This window comes from Fringilla coelebs (genome assembly GCF_963513975.1).
Source record: "Fringilla coelebs genome assembly, chromosome: 36".
NCBI lineage: Eukaryota > Metazoa > Chordata > Aves > Passeriformes > Fringillidae > Fringilla > Fringilla coelebs.
In genome coordinates, this window is record NC_140062.1 from 56,064 (window position 1) to 80,152 (window position 24,089).

The following is a 24,089-nucleotide window of genomic DNA, read 5'->3' on the forward strand; positions in this document are numbered from 1 at the left end:
GCCGGAGCGGGCCCGGGCCCCGGCGGGGCGGGCGGAGCGGGGCGGGAGCAGCGGAGCGGCCGCGGCCGAGCGGCCCCGGGGCCGCCATGGAGGACGGAGTTTACGGTGAGGCCGCTGAGGGCGGCGGGAGCGGGGCGGGAGCCGCGGCGGGAGCGGGGCGGGAACCGGGGCCGGGCGGGAAAATCGTGAGGGGATCGTGAGGGGATGGGGGGGGAGGGGAGGGGGTCGTGAGGCGCGGGCCAATGGCGGAGCGAGGAGCGGTCACGTGATGGGCGCGGCGGGAAAATGGGGCGGGGATGGGTCACGTGGGTGGGCGGGGCTAACACCGAGGGGGTGGGGTTGGAGCATTCAATGAGGGGCGAGGTGACCACGCCCCATTTGGTGGGACCACGCCCCTTTCATCTAGCTGTGCCCCTTTGTATCAAGCCACGCCCACTCGCCAATGCAAATTAGGCCACACCCCTTTGGAATGAGCCAATTGTTATTGGGAAAGGCCACGCCCCTTCACGTCAAACCACGCCCCACTTATTTTGCATGGAAAAGGGGTGTGGCCAGTGAGAGGGCGAGGTGAGACTGTTTAAATGAAGGGGCGGGGCTTGATTGGAGAAGGGGCGTGGTCAAGGAAAGTGTGGCCAGGTGTGGTGTGGGCGTGGTCAGGACTGTGTAGGCGTGTCCAGGTGTGCCCTGAGTGTGCCCAGGTGTGGTGTGGGCGTAGTCAGGACAGTGTGGGCGTGGTCCGGATAGTGTGGGTGTGGCTAAGTGTGATGTGGGCGTGGTCAGAGATCCAAATTCCCCAGAGTGGAGTTGCTGGGGTTGGTCCAGATGTGGCCAGGTGTGATGTGGGCGTGGTCACGTGTGGCCAGGTGTGCTGTGGGCGTGGTCAGGGATCCTAATCCCCTACAGAGGGGTTCTTGGGGGGCTCTGGGTGGGCGTGGGCGGTGCCCAGGTGTGCCCAGGTGTGCTGTGGGCGTGGCCAAGGATCCAAATCCCCTACAGAGGGGTTCCTGGGGTGGCTCCAGGTGTGCCCAGGTGTGCTGTGGGCGTGCCCAGGTGTGCTGTGGGCGTGTCCAAGGATCCCAATCCCCTATAGAGGAGTTCCTGGGGGGCTCCAGGTGTGCTGTGGGCGTGGTCAGGGATCCCAATCCCCTATAGAGGGGTTCCTGGGGTGGGTCCAGGTGTGCCCAGGTGTGATGTGGGCGTGGTCAGGGATCCCAATCCCCTACAGAGAGGTTCCTGGTGGGCTCTGGGTGGGCGTGGGCAGTGCCCAGGTGTGCCCAGGTGTGATGTGGGCGTGGCCAAGGATCCCAATCCCCTATAGAGGGGTTCCTGGGGGGGTCTGGGTGGTGCCCAGGTGTGCCCAGGTGTGATGTGGGCGTGTCCAGGTGTGCTGTGGGCGTGGCCAAGGATCCCAATCCCCTACAGAGGGGTTCATGGGGGGCTCTGGGTGGGCGTGGGTGGTGCCTAGGTGTGCCCAGGTGTGCTGTGGGCGTGGTCAGAGATCCCAATCCCCTATAGAGGAGTTCCTGGGGTGGCTCCAGATGTGCCCAGGTGTGCCGTGGGCGTGCCCAGGTGTGCTGTGGGCGTGTCCAGGTGTGCTGTGGGCGTGCCCAGGTGTGATGTGGGCGTGGCCAAGGATCCCAATCTCCTATAGAGGGGTTCCTGGGGTGTGCCCAGGTGTGCCCAGGTGTGCTGTGGGCGTGGTCAGGGATCCCAATCCCCTACAGAGGGGTTCCTGGGGTGGGTCCAGGTGTGCTGTGGGCGTGTCCAGGTGTGCTGTGGGCGTGGCCAAGGATCCCAATCCCCTATAGAGGAGTTCCTGGGGTGGGTCCAGGTGTGCCCAGGTGTGCTGTGGGCGTGGCCAAGGATCCCAATCCCCTACAGAGGGGTTCCTGGGGGGCTCTGGGTGGGCGTGGGCGGTGCCCAGGTGTGCCCAGGTGTGCCCAGGTGTGCCCAGGTGTGATGTGGGCGTGGCCAAGGATCCCAATCCCCTATAGAGGAGTTCCTGGGGGGCTTCAGGTGTGATGTGGGCGTGGCCAAGGATCCCAGTCCTCTATAGAGGGGTTCCTGGCGGGTCCGGGTGGGCGCGGGCGGTGCCCAGGTGTGCCCAGGTGTGATGTGGGCGTGGCCAAGGATCCCAATCCCCTACAGAGGGGTTCCTAGCAGGCTCTGGGTGGTGCCCAGGTGTGCCCTGGTGTGCCCAGGTGTGTCCAGGTGTGATGTGGGCGTGGTCAGGGATCCCAGTCCCCTACAGAGGGGTTCCTGGGGTGGGTCCAGGTGTGCCCAGGTGTTCCCAGGTGTGCTGTGGGCGTGGCCAAGGATCCCAATCCCCTACAGAGAGGTTCCTGGGGTGGGTCCAGGTGTGCCCAGGTGTGCTGTGGGCGTGGTCAGGGATCCCAACCCCCTACAGAGGGGTTCCTGGGGGGCTCTGGGTGGGCGTGGGCGGTGCCCAGGTGTGCCAGGTGCGTCACCAGGTGCGCTCAGTGCCCCCAGACCTGTCGCTGGAGGAGCGGCGCGAGCTGGAGTCCATCCGGCGCCGCAAGCAGGAGCTGCTGGGCGAGATCCAGCGCCTGCGGGACGAGCTCAGCGAGGCCATCAGCGAGGTCGAGGGGCTGGAGGCCAACGAGGGCAGGTCAGGCACCCCAAAACACCCAAAACTGCCCAAAATAGACCCAAAACGGCACCGAAACACCCCAAAAACACCCCAAATCACCCCGAAACGGCACCAAAACACCCCAAAAACCACCCAAAACAGCCCAAAATGGCCCCAAAACAGACCAAAACCAGCCCAGAACCACCCAAAACACCCCAAAAACACCCAAACCTGCCCAAAATAGACCTGAAACGGCACCGAAACACCCCAAAACTGCCCAAAATAGACCCAAAACACACCCAAAACTGCCCAAAATAGACCTGAAACAGACCAAAACCACCCAAAACTGCCCAAAATAGACCCGAAACACACCCAAAACTGCCCAAAATAGACCTGAAACGGCACCAAAACACCCCAAAACCACCCCAAATCACCCCAAAACCGCCCAAAATAGACCCGAAACACACCCAAAAACACCCCAAACCACCCCAAAACAGCACCGAAACACCCCGAAACACACCCAAAACAGCCCAAAATGTCCCCGAAATGGCCCAAAACACCCCAAAAACACCCAAAACCACCCCGAAATGGCCCCAAAACGTCCCAGAAACACCCCGAAAACACACCCAAAACTGCCCAAAATAGACCCAGAACGGCCCCGAAACAGCCCCAAAACAACTTCGAAACGGCCCCGAAACAGCCCAAAACCACCCAAAACAGCCCAAAATAGACCCGAAACGGCACCGAAACACCCCGAAAACACACCCAAAACTGCCCAAAATAGACCCGAAACAGCCCAAAACTGCCCAAAATAGACCTGAAACACACCCAAAACAGCCCGAAATAGACCCGAAACACCCAAAACTGCCCAAAATAGACCCGAAACACCCAAAACCGCCCAAAATAGACCTGAAACACACCCAAAACCACCCCAAAACCACCCCAAATCACCCCAAAACAGCCCGAAATAGACCCGAAACACACCCAAAACTGCCCAAAATAGACCTGAAACACACCCAAAACTGCCCAAAATAGACCCGAAACAGCCCAAAACTGCCCAAAATAGACCCGAAACACACCCAAAACCGCCCAAAATAGACCTGAAACACACCCAAAACTGCCCAAAATAGACCTGAAACACACCCAAAACTGCCCAAAATAGACATGAAACACACCCAAAACTGCCCAAAATAGACCCGAAACACACCCAAAACTGCCCAAAATAGACATGAAACACACCCAAAACTGCCCAAAATAGACCTGAAACACACCCAAAACTGCCCAAAATAGACCCAAAACAGACCAAAAACACCCAAAACTGCCCAAAATAGACCTGAAACAGCCCAAAACCGCCCAAAATAGACCCAAAACACCCTGAAAACACCCAAAACTGCCCAAAATAGACCCGAAACAGCCCAAAACTGCCCAAAATAGACCCGAAACACACCCAAAACTGCCCAAAATAGACCTGAAACACACCCAAAACTGCCCAAAATAGACCTGAAACACACCCAAAACTGCCCAAAATAGACCTGAAACAGCACCGAAACACCCCAAAAACACCCAAAATCACCCCAAAACAGCCCGAAATAGACCCGAAACACACCCAAAACTGCCCAAAATAGACCCAAAACACACCCAAAACTGCCCAAAATAGACCCGAAACAGACCAAAACCAGCCCAGAACCACCCAAAACACCCCCAAAACACCCAAAACCGCCCAAAATAGACCTGAAACGGCACCAAAACACCCCAAAAACACCCCAAATCACCCCAAAACAGCCCGAAATAGACCCGAAACACACCCAAAACTGCCCAAAATGGCCCCGAAACACACCCAAAACTGCCCAAAATAGACCTGAAACACCCCAAAAACACCCCAAACCACCCCAAAACTGCCCAAAATAGACCTGAAACAGCCCAAAACTGCCCAAAATAGACCCGAAACACACCCAAAACTGCCCAAAATAGACCTGAAACACACCCAAAACAGCCCGAAATAGACCCGAAACAGACCAAAACCACACAAAACTGCCCAAAATAGACCTGAAATGGCACCGAAACACCCCCAAAACACCCAAAACTGCCCAAAATAGACCCGAAACACACCCAAAACTGCCCAAAATAGACCCGAAACACCCCAAAACACCCAAAACTGCCCAAAATAGACCCGAAACACACACAAAATAGACCCAAAATAGACCCGAAACACACCCAAAACTGCCCAAAATAGACCTGAAACGGCACCAAAACACCCCAAAAACACCCCAAATCACCCCAAAACAGCCCGAAATAGACCCGAAACACCCAAAACTGCCAAAAATAGACCTGAAACACCCAAAACTGCCCAAAATAGACTCGAAACAGCCCAAAACCAGCCCAGAACCACCCAAAACACCCCAAAACCACCCAAAACACCCCAAAATGGCCACGAAACACCCCAAAACCAGCCCAAAACCACCCAAAACCACCCCGAAATGGCCCCGAAACAGCCCCAAAACACCCTGAAAACACCCAAAGTGGCCCAAAATAGACCTGAAACAGCCCAAAACCAGCCCAGAACCACCCGAAACAGCCCGAAATAGACCCGAAACGGCACCAAAACACCCCAGAAACACCCAAAACCATCCTGAAACGGCCCCAAAACAGCCCCAAAACGCCCCAAAACCACCCAAAACCACCCCAAAACAGCCCCGAAACGGCCCCAAAACAGCCCAAAAACACCCCGAAAACACACCCAAAACAGCGTAAAATAGACCCAAAACAGCCCCGAAACGGCCCCGAAACACCCCAAAACCACCCAAAACAGCCCAAAATAGCCCCAAAACAGCCCAAAAACACCCAAAACAGCCCAAAATAGACCCGGAACGGCACCGAAACACCCTGAAAACACCCAAAACTGCCCCAAAATGGCCCCGAAATGGCACTGAAACACCCCAAAAACACCCCAAACCATCCCGAAACGGCCCCAAAACAGCCCCAAAACGCCCCAAAAACACCCAAAACCACCCCAAAACGGCCCCGAAACGGCACCAAAACAGCCCAAAAACACCCCAAAAACACCCCAAATCACCCCAAAACGGCCCCAAAACGGCCCAGAAACACCCCGAAAACACACCCAAAACAGCCCCAAAACAGCCCCGAAACCACCCAAAACTGCCCAAAATAGACCCGAAACAGCCCAAAACCAGCCCAGAACCACCTAAAACAGCCCAAAATAGCCCAAACCAGCCCAAAATAGACCCAAAACGGCACCGAAACAGCCCCAAAAACACCCAAAACCACCCTGAAATGGCCCTGGAATGGCACCGAAACACCCCCAAAACACCCAAAACTGCCCAAAACGGCCCCAAACAGCCCAAAATAGACCCGAAACACCCCGAAAACACCCAAAACCGCCCCGAAATGGCCCCAAAACGGCCCCAAAACAGCCCAAAAACACCCAAAACAACCCAAACTAGCCCCCAAACACTCCAAAAACAGCCCAAAATTGTCTTAAATAGCCCCAAAATAGCCCAAAACCAGCCCAAATCAGCCCAAAACAGCCCAAAATAACCCAAAACAGCCCAAAACAGCCCAAAACCACCTCAAATAGCCAGAAAATATTCCCCAAAATAGCCCCGAAACTGCCCCAAAATATTCCCCAAAATATCCCCAACAATTCCCTGGAACACCCCAAAACATCCCCAAAAGTATCTCAAATCTATCCCCAAAACAGCCCCAAAATATCCCCAAAAATCCCCAAACATTCCCAAAAATATCCCAAAAAAACCCCCAAAAATCCCCAAATATTCCTAAAAATCTCCCAAAAACCTCCCCAAAAATTCCTCAAAATTCCCCCCAAATTCGCACAAAATATTCCCCCAAATCCCCCAAAATTTCCCATTTTTGACCCCAAAAAATTCCCAAAATTTCTCCCCTAAAAATTCCCAAAAATTCTCAGTTTGGACCTCAAAATTCCCTTTTTGGACCCAAAATTTCCCCCAAATTTGAAAAATTAAAGAAAAAAAATCCATTTTTTCGACCCCAAAATTCCAAAAATTTCCCCAAAAAATTCCCAAAATTTCCCAAAAATTCCCAAAAATTTCTCCAAAATTTCCCCAAAATTTCCCCAAATTCCAAAAAATTCCCAAAAATTTCCCCAAAATTCCCCAAATTTTCCCCAAATCCCCCAAATTTTTTGGGAATTTCCAGCAAGACGCTGCAGCGGAACCGCAAGATGGGGATGGGCCGCAAGAAATTCAACATGGACCCGAAAAAGGTCGGAATGGGGGAAAAACGGGAATTTTGGGGGGAAATTTGGGAATTTTTGGGGAAAATTTGGGAATTTGGGGGAATTTTCAAAGGAAATTTGGGAATTTTGGGGCATTTGGGGGAATTTTTGGGAGATTTTGCGGGATTTTTTGGGTAAATTTTTGGGATTTTTGGGGAATATTTGAGGAATTTTGAGGAATTTTTTGGGAGGTTTTTGGGGAATTTTTGGGAAATATTTGAGGAATTTTTGGAAATTTTTTTTTTTTATTTTTTGGGAATTTGGGGAAATTTTTCGGAAAAGTTTGAGGAATTTTTGGGGAATTTTGGGGGATTTTTTTGATTTTTGGGAGGAATTTTTGGGAAATATTTGAGGAATTTTGGGGGGAATTTTTTTGGAATTCTTGGGAAATATTTGAGGAATTTTTGGAAAAATATTTTGGATTTTTTGGGAATTTGGGGAAATTTTTCGGAAATATTTGAGGAATTTATGAGGAATTTTGGGGGATTTTTTGGGGGTTTTTTTTTTGAATTTTGGGGGAATTTTGGGAAATATTTGAGGAATTTTTTGGGGGATTTTTTTGGAATTTTTGGGGGATTTTTTTTAAATTTTTGGGGAATATTTGAGGAATTTTTGGGGGATTTTTTGGGGGATTTTTGAGAAATATTGGGGGAATTTTGGGGGATTTTTTTGTGGAATTTTTGGGGAATTTTTTTGGATTTTTTGGGAATTTTGGGGGCATTTTTGGGAAATATTTGAGGAATTTTTGGAGAATTTTTTTGGAAATATTTGAGGAATTCTTTTGGATTTTTGGGGGAGATTTTTTTTGGAATTTTTGGGGCATTTTTGGGAAATATTTGAGGAATTTTGAGGGAATTTTTTGGGGAATTTTTAAAAAATTTTTGGGAAATATTTCAGGAATTTTGGGGGAAAGGTTTTTGGGATGTTTTGGGAAATATTTGAGCAATTTTTGGGGAATTTTTTTGAAAATTTTTTGGAAATATTTGGGGAATTTTTTGGGAATTTTTGGGAAATATTTGGGGAATTTTGGGGGAAAGGTTTTTGGGATGTTTTGGGAAATATTTTAGCAATTTTTGGGGAATTTTTAGGGAATTTTTTTGGGAATTTTTGGGAATTTTTGGGAAATATTTGAGGATTTTTTTATTATTATTTTTGGGGGAATTTTTGAGGAATTTTGGGGGAATATTTGAGGAATTTTGGGGATTTTTTTGGGAATTTTTTTTGGCATTTTTGGGAAATATTTGAGGAAATATTTGGGAATTTTTTTTTTTTGGGGGGGGGAATTTTGGGGAATTTTGGGGATTTTTTTGGAAATATTTGAGGAATTTTTTGGGAATTTTTTGGGAAATATTTGAGGAATTTTTTGGGGAATTTTTTTGGAATTTTGGGGAAATTTTGGGGGGAATTTTTGGGGGAATTTTTCCCAATTTTTAGCGTAAAAAAGGTGAATTTTCATGGTAAAAAATGTCATTTTTTACTATAAAAAACGCAAATTTTGGGGTTTTTGGGCTGGGATTTTTGCTATTTTTGGGTGGGGATTTTTGGGAATTTGGGGAATTTTTTTGTGAATTTTGGGGGGAATTTTTACCAATTTTTAGCGTAAAAAAAGTGAATTTTCATGGTAAAAAATGTCATTTTTTCCTATAAAAAACGCAAATTTTGGGGTTTTTGCATGGGGATTTTTGGGAATTTTGGGAATTTTGGGAATTTTGGGAATTCTGGTGTTTTCCCAGGGGATCCAGTTCCTGGTGGAGCAGGAGCTGCTGCGGCACACGGCCGAGGACATCGCCCGCTTCCTCTACAAGGGAGAGGGGCTGAACAAAACGGCCATCGGAGACTACCTGGGAGAGAGGTGGGACTGGGCATACTGGGATATACTGGGAGGGACTGGGAATGGACTGGGATATTACTGGGAGGGACTGGGAGGGGCTGGGAGGGGTTAAATGGGGACTGGGATGGACTGGGACATACTGGGAGGGGCTGAACAAAATGGCCATCGGCGACTACCTGGGCGAGAGGTGGGACTGGGATGGACTGGGATGGACTGGGAGGGACTGGGATGGACTGGGATAGACTGGGAGGGACTGGGAGGGACTGGGATGGACTGGGATAGACTGGGAGGGACTGGGAGGGACTGGGATGGACTGGGATAGACTGGGAGGGACTGGGAGGGACTGGGATGGACTGGGATAGACTGGGAGGGACTGGGAGGGACTGGGATGGACTGGGATAGACTGGGAGGGACTGGGAGGGACTGGGATGGACTGGGATAGACTGGGAGGGGCTGAACAAAACGGCCATCGGAGACTACCTGGGGGAGAGGTGGGACTGGGATATACTGGGAGGGACTGGGAGGGACTGGGAGGGACTGGGATGGACTGGGATTGACTGGGAGGGGTTAAAGAGAGACTGGGATGGACTGGGAGGGACTGGGAGGGGCTGAACAAAACGGCCATCGGCGACTACCTGGGCGAGAGGTGAGACTGGGACGGACTGGGATATACTGGGAGGGACTGGGATGGACTGGGAATGGATTGGGAGGGGCTGAACAAAACGGCCATCGGCGACTACCTGGGCGAGAGGTGGGACTGGGATGGACTGGGATGGACTGGGAGGGACTGGGAATGGACTGGGATATATTGGGATATACTGGGAGGGGATTGGGAGGGACTGGGAGGGACTGGGAATGGATTGAGATGGACTGGGAGGGACTGGGAATGGATTGAGATGGACTGGGATGGACTGGGATGGACTGGGAGGGGATTGGGATGGACTGGAACGGACTGGGATGGACTGGGACATACTGGGAGGGGCTGGGAGGGGATTGAGATGGACTGGGATCAAACTGGGATGGACTGGGATGGAACTGGGATGGACTGGGATGGGCTGGGAATGGACTGGGAGGGGCTGGGAATGGACTGGGATGGACTGGGACAGACTGGGAGTTACTGGGATCAAACTGGGATGGACTGGGAGGGAACTGGGATGGACTGGGAGGGACTGGGCCAGCCTGGGCTGGTGCATGGAGTGAATAATGAGGTGGGCGTGGCCAGAGATGATTGACAGGTGACAGCCTGGGCTGGTACATGGGTGAATGGTGAGCTGGGCGTGGCCAAAGATGATTGACAGGCGACAGCCTGGGCTGGTGCATGGAGTGAATCGTGAGGTGGGCGTGGCCAGAGATGATTGACAGGCGATAGCCTGGGCTGGTGCATGGAGTGAATCGTGAGGTGGGCGTGGCCAGAGATGATTGACAGGCGCCAGCCTGGGCTGGTGCATGGGGTGAATGGTGAGGTGGGCGTGGCCAGGCGTGAGTGACAGCCCGGCCCCGCCCCTCAGGGAGGAGTTTAACCTGGGCGTGCTCCACGCCTTCGTGGACCTGCACGAGTTCACCGACCTCAACCTGGTGCAGGCGCTCAGGTGAGCTCACCTGGGGGGTGGGGCACACCTGGGGGGGTGGGGCACACCTGGGACACACCTGGGGGGGTGGGACACACCTGAGGGGGTGGTGCACACCTGGGGGCACACCTGGGACACACCTGGTGGGGGTGGGACACACCTGGGGGGGATGGGGCACACCTGGGGCACACCTGGGTACAGCTGGGGGGGTGGGGCACACCTGGGACACACCTGGGGGGACTTGGGACACACCTGGGCACACCTGGATAGAGCTGGGAACCTGGGTACAGCTGGGGGGGCCTGGGACACACCTGGGATTCACCTGGGCACACCTGGGTACAGCTGGGGGGGGGGGTGGGACACACCTGGGCGGGGTGGGACACACCTGGGGCACACCTGGGAGGACCTGGAGATGAAGTGGGGTCACCTGAGGGGACTCCCAGGTGAGTTCTGGGAGATCTCAGGTGAATTCTGAGGGCTCTCAGGGGCATTTGGGGCTTCCCAGGTGAGCCCCAGGTGATTTTTTCCGGAACGTTCCAGGCAGTTCCTGTGGAGTTTCCGGCTGCCGGGGGAGGCGCAGAAAATCGATCGGATGATGGAGGCGTTCGCACAGCGCTACTGCCTGTGCAACCCCGGGGTGTTCACCTGCACAGGTAACGCACCTGGGCACACCTGGGCACACCTGGGCACACCTGGGGTATCACTGACACACCTGGGCACAGCCCTGACACACCTGGGGTATCACTGACACACCTGGGCATTACTGCCTCTGCAACCCCGGGGTGTTCACCTGCACAGGTGAGCTCACCTGGCACACCTGGGCACACCTGGGCACACCTGGGGTATCACTGACACACCTGGGGTATCACTGACACACCCAGCTCTACTGCCTCTGCAACCCCGGGGTGTTCACCTGCACAGGTAACGCACCTGGCACACCTGGGCACACCTGGGCACACCATCACTGACACACCTGGGGTATCACTGACACACCTGGGGTACCACTGACACACCCAGCGCTACTGCCTGTGCAACCCCGGGGTGTTCACCTGCACAGGTAACGCACCTGGCACACCTGGGCACAGCTGAGCATACTCAATGTCACCTGGGCTGACACAGGGTCACACTTGGGTGGGACAGGGACACACCTGAGCTCACCTGGCCAGGCTAGGAGCTCACCTGCCTCACCTGGGCTGACACAGACACACCTGGGTGGGACAGGGACACACCTGGGTGGGGCAGGGACACACCCGGGTGGGACAGGAGCACACCTGGGTGGGACAGGGCCACACCTGGGTGGGGCAGGGTCACACCTGGCTGGGTTAGGAGTTCACCTGAGCTCACCTGGCCGGGCTAGGAGCTCACCTGTCCCAGCTGTCCCACCTGCAGACACGTGCTACGTGCTGTCCTTCGCGGTGATCATGCTCAACACCAGCCTGCACAACCCCAACGTGCGGGACACACCTGGGCTCACACAGACACACCTGGGCACACCTGGGTGGGACAGGGTCACACCTGTCTCACCTGTGTCACCTGTCCCACCTGCAGACACGTGCTACGTGCTGTCCTTCGCGGTGATCATGCTCAACACCAGCCTGCACAACCCCAACGTGCGGGACACACCTGGGTGGGGCATGGTCACACCTGGGGCACACCTGGGCACACCTGGGCACACCTGGGGCTCACACAGACACACCTGGGCACACCTGTGTCACCTGTCGCACCTGCAGACACGTGCTACGTGCTGTCCTTCGCGGTGATCATGCTCAACACCAGCCTGCACAACCCCAACGTTCGGGACACCTGGGCACACCTGGGCACACCTGAGCTCACACAGACACACCTGTCTCACCTGTCCCACCTGTCCCACCTGCAGACACGTGCTACGTGCTGTCCTTCGCGGTGATCATGCTCAACACCAGCCTGCACAACCCCAACGTCCGGGACACACCTGGGGCACACCTGAGCTCACCTGGCCGTGCTAGGAGCTCACCTGTCTCACCTGTGTCACCTGTCCCACCTGCAGACACGTGCTACGTGCTGTCCTTCGCGGTGATCATGCTCAACACCAGCCTGCACAACCCCAACGTTCGGGACAAGCCGTCGGCCGAGCGCTTCGTGGCCATGAACCGCGGCATCAACGACGGCGGCGACCTGCCCGAGGAGCTGCTCAGGGTGGGCGGGGCCTGGGGGGGCGGGGCTCAGGTGTGTGCAGGTGTGGGAGGGGAGGGGAGGGGCGGGGCGGCGAAATTCGGGGGGGAAAAAGTGAAAAAATGGGGGTTTGGGGGCGTGGTTTGGGCTGGGCAGAGTTAAAATGGGGGTGATGTGGGCGTGGCTTGAGAGGGTGTGGTCGGTGGGTGTGTCCTGAGTGGGTGTGGTCACATTTGGGATGGATTTAGGGGATAAAAAGGCGAAAAATGGGAATTTGGGAGGGGTTTGGGGGTGTGGTTTGGGCTGGGCGTAGGTAAAATCGGGGGTGATGTGGGCGTGGCTTGTGTGGGTGTGGTCGGTGGGTGTGGCCTGAGTGGGTGTGGTCATGTTTAGGGTGAGATTTGTGGAGAAAAAGGTGAAAAAATGGGGATTTAGGAGGGGTTTGGGGGCGTGGTTTGTGCTGGGCATAGGTAAAATCGGGGGTGATGTGGGCGTGGCTTGTGTGGGTGTGGTCGGTGGGTGTGTCCTGAGTGGGTGTGGTCACATTTGGGATGGATTTAGGGGATAAAAAGGCGAAAAATGGGAATTTGGAGGGGTTTGGGGGTGTGGTTTGGGCTGGGCGTAGGTAAAATGGGGGTGATGTGGGCGTGGCTTGTGTGGGTGTGGTCGGTGGGTGTGTCTTGAGTGGGTGTGGTCATGTTTAAGGTGACATTCGGGGGGAAAGGTGAAAAAATGGGGATTTGGGAGGGGTTTGGGGGCGTGGTTTGGGCTGGGAATAGGTTAAGGGGGGGTGTGGGCGTGGCTTGAGAGGGTGTGGTCGATGGGTGTGGCCTGAGTGGGCGTGGTCATGTTTAGGGTGAAATTTGTGGAGAAAAAGGTGAAAAATGGGGATTTAGGAGGGGTTTGGTGGCGTGGTTTGTGCTGGGCATAGGTAAAATCGGGGGTGATGTGGGTGTGGCTTGTGAGGGTGTGGTCGGTGGGTGTGGCCTGAGTGGGTGTGGTCATGTTTAGGGTGAAATTTGGGGAGAAAAAGGTTAAGAAATGGGAATTTGGGAGGGGTTTGATGGGGTTATGTGGGCGTGGTTTGCTCTAGATGAGGAGTTGGGGTGTGGCTTATGAGGGTGTGGTCGATGGGTGTGGCCTGAGTGGGCGTGGTCACAATTACGGTGAAATTCGGGGGAGAAGTGGAAAAAATGGGGATTTGGGAGGGGTTTGGGCTGGGCGTAGGTAAAATGGGGGTGATGTGGGCGTGGCTTGTGTGGGTGTGGTCGGTGGGTGTGTCCTGAGTGGGTGTGGTCACATTTGGGATGGATTTAGGGGATAAAAAGGCGAAAAATGGGAATTTGGAGTGGTTTGGGGGTGTGGTTTGGGCTGGGCAGAGTTAAAATGGGGGTGATGTGGGCGTGGCTTATAAGGGTGTGGTCGATGGGTGTGGCCTAAGTGGGTGTGGTCATGTTTAGGGTGAAATTTGGGGAGAAAAAGGTGAAAAATGGGGATTTGGGAGGGGTTTGGTGGCGTGGTTTGTGCTGGGCATAGGTAAAATCGGGGGTGATGTGGGTGTGGCTTGTGAGGGTGTGGTCGGTGGGTGTGGCCTGAGTGGGTGTGGTCATGTTTAGGGTGAAATTTGGGGAGAAAAAGGTGAAAAAATGGGAATTTTTTCACCTTTGGGGGTGTTTAGGGCAGGTGGGAGGGGCTTGGGGGCGTGGTTTGTGTTGGGCATAGTCAAAATGGGTGTGTTGGGGGCGTGGCTTGAGAGGGTGTGGTCGGTGGGTGTGGTCACCTTTGTGCTGGAATTCCCCCCAAATTCCCCCAAAATCCACAAAAATTCCCCCCAAAATCTGCCCAGAACTCCCAAAATTCCCGAATGTTCCCCCAAATTCCCCAAATTCCTCCCAAATTCCCTCCAAACTTCCCCAAAATTCCCCAGAAATTCCCAAATTCTCCCCAAAATCCCCTGAAATTCCTGAAGTTTCCCCAAATTCCCTCCAGCCTCCCCCAAAATTCCCCCAAAATCCACAAAATCCCCCCAAAATCTGCCCAGAACTCCTAAATTTCCCCCAAAAAATCCCTGAATTTCCCCCCAAAGCCCCCCAAAATCCCTGAATTTCCCCCCAAAATCCCCAAATTTCCCCAAAAACCCCCCAAAATCCCTGAATTTCCCCCCAAACCCCCCAAAATCACCAAATTTACCCCCAAAATCCCCAAATTTCCCCCCAAAATCCCCAAAAATCACCGAATTTTCCCCCAAAATCCCCAAATTTCCCCCAAACCCCCCAAAATCACCGAATTTACCCCCAAAATCCCCAAATTTCCCCCCAAAACCCCCAAAAATCCCCAAATTTCCCCTAAAATCCCCGAATTTTCCCCCAAAATCCCCAAATCTCCCCCAAAATCCCCAAATCTCCCCCAAAATCCCCAAATTTCCCCCAAAATCCCCGAATTTCCCCAAAAAAAACCCCAAAATCCCCAAATTTCCCCCCAAAAATCCCCAAATTTCCCCCCAAAATCCCCAAATTTCCCCAAAATCCCTGAATTTTCCCCCAAAACCCCCCAAAATCCCTGAATTTCCCCCCAAAATCCCCGAATCTCCCCCCAAAATCCCCGAATTTCCCCCAAAACCCCCCCAAAATCCCCAAATTTTCCCCCAAAATCCCCGAATTTCCCCCAAAACCCCCCAAAAATCCCCGAATCTCCCCCCAAATCCCTAAATTTCCTCCAAAATCCCCAAATTTCCCCCCAAAATCCCCGAATTTCCCCCCAAAATCCCCAAATTTCCCCCAAAATCCCCGAATTTTCCCCCCAAATCCCCGAATTTCCCCAAAAACCCCCCAAAAATCCCCGAATTTTCCCCCAAAATCCCCAAATTTCCCCCCAAAATCCCCAAATTTCCCCCCAAACCCCCGGATTTTCCCGAATTCTCCGTTTTTCGCCCCAAACCGCAGAACCTGTACGAGAGCATCCGCTCGGAGCCCTTCAAGATCCCCGAGGACGACGGCAACGACCTCACGCACACCTTCTTCAACCCCGACCGCGAGGGCTGGCTGCTCAAGCTGGGTGAGCCACGCCCACCCCGCCTGGGACACGCCCACCCCACCTGGGACACGCCCACCCCACCTGGGACACGCCCTCTCCTGGCCACGCCCCCCAAATCCCCATGGAAATGGGAAAAAATCCCAATTTTTAGGGATTTTTTAAAGGTTTTTGGGGTTTGAGGTGGGTGGGAAATGGTCTTGGCCACGCCCACTGTGAGTGGACACGCCCACCGCACCTGGGACACGCCCTTGCCTGGCCACGCCCTCCAAATCCCCATGGAAATGGGAAAAAATCCCAATTTTTAGGGAATTTTCAAAGGTTTTTAGGGTTTGAGGAGGGTGGGAAATGGCCTTGGCCACGCCCACATCTCTTGGGACACGCCCACCCCACCTGGGACACGCCCTCGCCTGGCCACGCCCCCAAAATCCCCATGGAAATGGGAAAAAATCCCAAATTTTGGGGATTTTTTGAAGGTTTTTGGGGTTTGAGGTGGGTGGGAAATAGTCTTGGCCACGCCCATTTCACCTGGGACACGCCCACCCCACCTGGGACACGCCCTCACATGGCCACGCCCCCAAAATCCCTCTCAAATTACTCCAAAATCCCAAATTTTGGGGATTTTTTAAAGGTTTTTGGGGTTTAAGGTGGGTCAAAGTGGGTGGGAAATGGACTTGGCCACGCCCACCGTGCATGGACACGCCCACCGCACCTGAGACACGCCCTTGCCTGGCCACACCCCCCAAATCCCCATGGAAATGGGAAAAAATCCCAAATTTTGGGGATTTTTTAAAGGTTTTTGGGGTTTGAGGTGGGTGGGAAATGGTCTTGGCCACGCCCACTGTGAGTGGACACGCCCACCGCACCTGGGACACGCCCTTGCCTGGCCACGCCCCCAAAATCCCGATGGAAATGGGAAAAAATCCCAATTTTTAGGGAATTTTCAAAGGTTTTTCAGGTCAAAGAGGGTGGGAAATGGCCCTGGCCACGCCTACCACACCTGGGCCACGCCCACCCCAACTGGGCCACGCCCTTACCTGGCCACGCCCCCAAACTCCCCCACAAATGACTCCAAAATTCCAAATTTTGGGGCTTTTTTCCCCCTTTTTTAGGGTTAAAGTGGGTGGGACACACCCCCTGGCCACACCCACATTGTATGACCACACCCATCGCGCCTGACCACGCCCACCTCCCTCTGGCCACACCCCCTCCCAGTTCCTCCCAGTCCCTCCCAGTTTGGTTTTGTTGAATTTTAATGAATTTTCTTTCTCTTTCTTTTTTTTCTTTCCTAAAAATCCCAAATTCTGCCAAAATTCCTCCAAAATTCCCCAAAATTCCCCAAATTTAACCAAATTCCCAAAAACTCCCCCCAAAATTCCCCAAAATTCTCCCAATTTTACCAAATTCCCCCCAAAATCCCCCAAATATTTTCCCAAATTCCCCAAAATTCCTCAAAACTCACCAAAAATTCCCTTAATTTTCCCAAATTATCCAAAATTTCCCCCAAATTCCACCCAAATTTTCCCAAATTCCCTAAAAATTTCCCCTAAATTCCCTAAAATTTCCTAAAAATTCCCAAAATTGCCCCAAATTCCCCCAAAATTCCCCCAATTTGCTCAAATTTCTCCCAAAATTCCCTAAAATTTCCTGAAAAATTCTCCGAATTCCCCCAAAATTCCCAAATTTTCCCAAAATTCCCTCAAAATTCCCCAAATTCCCCCCCTGGTGCCGCCTTTGGGACCCCCCAGGAGGTGAGTGCTGGGGTGGGGGAGGGGCAGTGCTGGGGACCCCCCCAAAAAACCCCAAAAATTCTAAATCCCCCCAAAATTTTCCAAATTCCCCCAAAATCTTCCCAACTGCCCCAAAATCCTGAAGATTTTCCCCAAAATCCCCCAAATTTTTACCTTAAAATCCTCAAATCTCCCCCAAAATTCCCAAATCCTCCCAAAATCTCCCCAAATTTTGCCCCAGGCATCCCCAAATGCCCCAAATTTCCCCCCAAAATCAAAAAATCTCCGAAATTTCCCCCCAAATCCTCCTAAAATTCCCTCCAGAAATCCCAAATCTCCCCAAAATTCCCCAAATTGCCCCAAAATTGCCTCAAATCCCCCCAAATTTTCCCCAAATTCCCCAAAATTCCCCCCAAAATCCCAAATTTCCCCCGAATCCTTTCAAAATCCCAAAGAATTCCCCCAAAATCCCCCAGAATTCCCTCCCACAACCCCCAAATCTCCCCAAAATTCCTCCCAAAAATCCCAAATCCCCCAAATTTTCCCCAAATTCCCTTAAAAATCCCAAATCTCCCCCAAATCCCCCCAGAATCCTTTCAAAATCCCAAAGAATTTCCCCAAAATCCCCCAGAATTCCCTCCCAAAACCCCCAAATTTCCCCAAAATTCCCCCAAAATTCTTCCAAAAATTGGGAATGTCCCAAAATCCCCCAAATCCCCCCCCAGATCCCCCAAATTTTGCCCCAGAGATCCCAAAATCCCCCCCCAAAATCCCAAATTCCCCAAAATTCCCCCCCAAAATCCCAAATCTCCCCCAAATCCTTTCAAAATCCCAAAGAATTTCCCCCAAATTCCCCAGAATTCCCTCCCAAAACCCCCAAATTTTCCCCAAATTCCCCCCAAAACCCCCAAATTTCCCCCAAATTCCCCCCAAAATTGGGAATGTCCCAAAATCCCCCAAATCCCCCCCCAGATCCCCCAAATTTTGCCCCAGAGATCCCAAAACCCCCCCAAATTACCCCCCAAAATCCCAAATCCCCAAAATTCCCCCCAAAATCCCAAATCTCCTCCAAATCCTTTCAAAATCCCAAAGAATTCCCCCAAAATCTCCCAGAATTTCCCCCAAAACCCCCAAATTTCCCCAAAATTCCCACAAAATTCCCCCAAAATTCCTCCCAAAAATCCCAAATCCCCCAAATTTTCCCCAAATTCCCACCAAAATCCCAAATCTCCCCCAAATTCCCCCTGAATCCTTTCAAAATCCCAAAGAAATTCCCCAAAATCCCCCAGAATTCCCTCCCAAAACCCCCAAATTTCCTCAAAATTCCCTCCCAAAACCCCCAAATTTCCCCAAATTTCCCCAAAATTCCCCAAAATCCACCAGAATTCCCTCCCAAAACCCCCAAATTTCCCCAAAATTCCCCCCCAAACCCCCAAATTTCCCCAAATTTCCCCAAATTTCCCCAAAATTCCCCAGAATTCCTTCCCAAAACTCCCAAATTTCCCCAGAATTCCCCCAAAATTTCCCCAAATTTCCCCAAAATTCCCCCCAAAATCGGGAATGTCCCAAAACGGCCGGAATTTGGCCCAAACTCCCCTCAGGCGGGCGGGTGAAGACGTGGAAGCGCCGCTGGTTCATCCTGACCGACAACTGCCTCTACTACTTCGAGTACACCACGGTGAGAGAGCCAAAATCCCCCAAATTCACCCCAAAATATCCTAAAAACCCCAAAATTCACCTTGGGAGCTTCAAAATCCCCCAAATCCACCCCAAAATGCCCCAAAATTCAACCAAAATCCACCCAAAATAACCCAAAATGTCCCAACTCTGCCTCTACTACTTCGAGTACACCACGGTGAGAGACCCAAAATCCCCCAAATTCACCCCAAAAAATCCTAAAAACCCCAAAATTCACCTTGGGAGCACCAAAATCCCCCAAATCCACCCCAAAATGCCCCAAAATCGCCCCAAATTCTCCCAAAATAATCCAAAATATCCCAAATCTGCCTCTGCTACTTCGAGTACACCACGGTGAGAGACCCAAATTCACCCCAAAATCCCCGAAAATTCCCGAAATTTCCCAGAATTCCCAAATTTCCAGGACAAGGAGGTGCAGGGATCATCCCCGAGGTGGAATCTGCCCCAAAATCCCCCAAAACTCCCCAAAATTTCCCAGAAATTCCCCCAAATTTGCCGAAATCCCCCCAAAATCCCTGAAAATTCCCCAAATATTCCCAAAATTCCCCAAAATTCCCGGATTTCCAGGACAAGGAGCCGCGGGGGATCATCCCCGAGGTGGAATCTGCCCCAAAATCCCCCAAAATTCCCCTAAAACTTCCCCAAAATTTCCCAAAAATGCCCCAAAATTTGCTGAAATTCACCAAAATTCACCGAAATCCCCCCAAATCCCTGAAAATTCCCAAAATTTCCCAGAATTCCCAAATTTCCAGGACAAGGAGCCGTCAGGGATCATCCCTGATGTGGAATCTGCCCCAAAAACCCCCGGAATTTCCCCCAAAACTCCCCCAAAAATCACCGAAAATGGCCCAAAATTTCTCCAAAATTCCCCCAAAATTCCCAAAATTTCCCAAAATTCCCGAATTTCCCGGAATTCCCGGATTTGCAGGACAAGGAGCCGCGGGGGATCATCCCCCTGGAGAACCTGAGCATCCGCGAGGTCGAGGATCCGCGAAAACCGGTGAGAGACGGGGCCCCAAAATCGCCCAAAATCGCCCCAAAATTAGCCCAAATCAGCCCCAAAATCACCCTAAAATCAGCCTAAAAATCAGCCCCAAAATCACCCCAAAAATCACCCCAAAAATCAGCCTAAAAATCAGGCCAAAATCATCCTAAAATCAGCCCAAAAATCAGCCCCAAAATCACCCCAAAATCACCCCAAAATCACCCCAAAATCAGCCTAAAATCACCCCAAAAATCAGCCCCAAAAATCAGCCCCAAAATCGCCCAAAATCGCCCCCAAAATCAGCCCCAAATCAGCCCCAAATCACCCCAAAATTGCCCCAAAATCACCCAAAAATCAGCCCCAAAATCAGCCCAAAAATCAGCCCCGAAATCGACCCAAAATCACCCAAAATTACCCCAAAATCGCCCCAAAAATATCCCAAAATCACCCAAAAATCAGCCCCAAAATCAGCCTAAAATCACCCAAAATCAGCCCCCAAATCACCCAAAATCAGCCCAAAAATCAGCCTAAAATCATCCTAAAATCAGCCCAAATACCCCCAAATCACCCCAAAAATCAGCCTAAAAATCAGGCCAAAATCATCCAAAATCAGCCCAAAAATCAGCCCCAAAATCACCCAAAATCGCCCCAAAAATCACCCCAAATGAGCCCCTAAACCACCCCAAAAATATCCCAAAATCAGCCCAAAAATCAGCCCAAAATTGCCTAAAATGCCCTAAAATCAGCCCCAAAATCACCCAAAATCAGCCCCAAAATTGCCCTAAAATCCCCCAAAATCACCCAAAAGTCACCTCAAAATCACCCAAAATCACCCCAAAATTCTCCAAAAATACCCAAAATTGCCCAAAACCCCTAAAATCAACCCCCAAATCCCCCAAAATCACCCCAAAATCCCCCAAAATCCCCCCCAAAAATTGCCCAAGATCGACCAAAATCCCCCCAAAAATCTCCAAAATCCCCCCAAAATTCCCCAGAATTCCCCCAAATTCACCTGAAAATCATCCAAAAAACGGCCCAAAAATCCCCCAAAATCCCCCCAAATTCACCCCAAAATCCCCCAAAATTCACCCAAAATCACCCCAAAAATCCCCCCAAAATCCCCCCAAAATCCACCCCAAAAAGCCCCAAATTCCCCCCAAAAATCCCCCAAAATTCCCCCAAATTCTCCCCCCAAATTTCTTTTTTCCCATTTTTCCCCCATTTTTTCCCCTTTTCCCCCATTTTTCCCCTTTTCCGGCCGCGTTTTTTACCCCAAGATTCCCAAATTTTTCCACTTTTATTCCAAACTGGTCCAAACTGGTCCAAACTGGTCCAAACTGGTCCAAACTGGTCCAAACTGGTTTTTAACCCTTTCCAGACCATTTTAAAGTCCCCAAATCTCCCTGGTTTTCCCCATTTTTCCCCCTTTTCCCCCTTTTTCTGCCACATTTTTGGTCCCACGACTCCTAAATTTTTCCAGCTTTCCCCAAACCGGTTTGTACCGGTCTGTACTGGTTTGTACTGGTCCAGACTGGTTTGTACCGGTCCCTACTGGTTTTTAACCCTTTCCAGACCATTTTAAAGTCCCCAAATCTCCCCATTTTCCCCCCATTTCTCCCCTTTTTTCCCCTTTTTTTCCCCGTTTTTGCTCCAGATTCTTCCCATTTTTCCCGAACTGGTTTTAACTGGTTTGAACTGGTCCAAACTGGTTTGAACTGGTTTTTACTGGTCCAAACTGGTTTGTACCGGTCCCTACTGGTTTTTAACCCTTTCCAGACCAATTTAAAGTCCCCAGATCTCCCCATTTCCCCCCCATTTCCCCCCTTTTTCTGCCCCGTTTTTGCTCCAGATTTTTCCAGTTTTCCCCAAACCGGTTTGAACTGGTCCAAACTGGTTTGAACTGGTCCGAACTGGTTCCTACTGGTGTTTAACCCTTTCCAGACCAATTTAAAGCCCTCAAATCTCCCCAAATCTCCCCATTTTTCCCCTTTTTCCCCTCTTTCTGCCACATTTTTGGTCCCACGACTCCCAAATTTTTCCAGTTTTCCCCAAACCGGTTTGAACTGGTTTGTACTGGTCCAAACCGGTTTTAACTGGTCCAAACTGGTTTTTAACCCCTTCCAGACCAATTTAAAGTCCCCAAATCTCCCCATTTCCCCCCATTTTCCCCCTTTTTCCGCCCCATTTTCGCTCCAGATTTTTCCAGTTTGTCCCAAACCGGTTTTAACTGGTCCAAACTGGTTTGAACTGGTTTTAACTGGTCCAAACTGGTTCCTACTGGTGTTTAACCCTTTCCAGACCAATTTAAAGCCCTCAAATCTCCCCAAATCTCCCCATTTCCCCTCCTTTTTTCCCCTCTTCCTGCTGCATTTTTGGTCCCATGACTCCCAAATTTTTCCAGTTTTTCCCAAACCGGTTTGAACTGGTTTGAACTGGTTTGTACTGGTCCAAACTGGTTTTTAACCCTTTCCAGACCATTTAAAAGTCCCCAAATCTCCCCATTTCCCCCCCTTTTTTTTCCTTTTTTTTCCCCTTTCCCTGTCCCGTTTTCACTCCAGATTCTTCCCATTTTTCTCAAACTGGTTTGTACCGGTTTGTACTGGTTTGAACTGGTCCAAACTGGTTTGTACTGGTCCAAACTGGTTTTTAACCCTTTCCCACCCAATTTAAAGTCCTCAAATCTCCCCATTTCCCCCCATTTCCCCCCTTTTTCCGCCCCATTTTCGCTCCAGATTCTTCCCGTTTTCCCCAAACCGGTTTTTAACTGGTCCAGACTGGTTTGTACTGGTCTGAACTGGTCTGAACTGGTTTTTACTGGTCCAAAATGGTTCCTACTGGTTTTTAACCCTTTCCAGACAATTTAAAGTCCTCAAATCTCCCCATTTTCCCCCCATTTTCCCTTTTTTTTGCCACATTTTTGGTCCCATGACTCCCAGATTTTTCCCATTTTTCCCAAACCGGTTTGAACTGGTCCAAACTGGTTTGTACTGGTCCAAACTGGTTTTTAACCCTTTCCCACCCAATTTAAAGTCCCCAAATCTCCCCATTTTCCCCCTTTTTCCGCCCCGTTTTCGCTCCAGATTTTTCCAGTTTTCCCCAAACCGGTTTTAACTGGTCCAAACTGGTTTGAACTGGTTTGAACTGGTCCAAACTGGTTCCTACTGGTTTTTAACCCTTTCCAGACCATCTTAAACTCCCAAATCTCCCCATTTCCCCTCCTTTTTTCCCCTCTTTCTGCCGCATTTTTGGTCCCACGACTCCCAAATTTTTCCCGTTTTCCCCAAACCGGTTTGTACTGGTTTTAAGTGGTTTGTACTGGTCCAAACTGGTTTTTAACCCTTTCCAGACCATTCAAAAGTCCCCAAATCTCCCTGGTTTTTTGCCATTTTTCCCCTTTCCCTGCCCCGTTTTCGCTCCAGATTCTTCCCATTTTTCTCAAACCGGTTTTAACTGGTCCAAACTGGTCCAAACCAGTTTTAACTGGTTTTTACTGGTCCAAACTGGTTTTTAACCCTTTCCAGACCATTTTAAAGTCCCCAAATCTCCCTGGTTTTTTGCCATTTTTCCCCTTTTTCCCCCTTTTTCTGCTGCATTTTTGGACCCACGACTCCCAAATTTTTCCCATTTTTCCCAAACTGGTTTATACTGGTCCGAACTGGTCCAAACTGGTTTGTACTGGTTTTTACTGGTCCAAACTGGTTCCTACTGGTTTTTAACCCTTTCCAGACCATCTTAAACTCCCAAATCTCCCCACTTCCCCCCTTTTTCCGCCCCGTTTTCGCTCCAGATTTTTCCAGTTTGTCCGAACTGGTTTTAACTGGTCCAAACTGGTTTTAACTGGTCTGAACTGGTCCAAACTGGTTTTCCCAGCACTGCTTCGAGCTGTACATCCCCAACAACAAGGGGCAGCTGATCAAGGCCTGCAAGACGGAGGCGGACGGGCGGGTGGTGGAGGGGAACCACGTGGTGTACCGCATCTCCGCGCCCACCCGCGACCAGAAGGACGAGTGGATCAAATCCATCCAGTGAGGGGGAAAATTCCGGAAAGATTCCCCAAAAAATTCCCAGAAATTCTAAAATTGTCCCTGAAAAATTTGGGGGGTTGGGAAAGGGGGGTTTGGGGGGTTAAAGTGGGGATTTAGGGGGGTAAAATGCAAATTTTCGGGGTTAAAATGTGAATTTTTGCGGTTTTTTCGGGATCAAATCCATCCAGTGAGGGGGGAAATTCCCAAA

General features: G+C 51.3%; 1 protein-coding gene across 2 annotated transcripts; it reads left to right on the forward strand.

Moving 5' to 3' along the window:
- On the forward strand, window positions 1-23,885 carry CYTH2 (cytohesin 2; the record flags this gene model as incomplete). Of its 2 annotated transcripts, none has more annotated exons than XM_084224311.1 (11): window positions 1-105; window positions 2,482-2,629; window positions 6,785-6,851; window positions 8,597-8,715; window positions 10,203-10,283; window positions 10,803-10,915; window positions 12,289-12,437; window positions 15,356-15,468; window positions 18,773-18,851; window positions 19,800-19,871; window positions 23,727-23,885. In XM_084224311.1, exons 1-11 carry the CDS (start codon window positions 87-89, stop codon window positions 23,883-23,885), a joined length of 1,119 nt encoding a protein of 372 aa, XP_084080437.1. In that variant the 5' UTR covers window positions 1-86. The 2 variants fall into 2 exon arrangements, with proteins under 2 accessions (XP_084080437.1, XP_084080438.1); XM_084224312.1 differs by having other exon boundaries at window positions 68-105; window positions 2,491-2,629.
- Window positions 23,886-24,089: the final 204 nt, after the last annotated feature.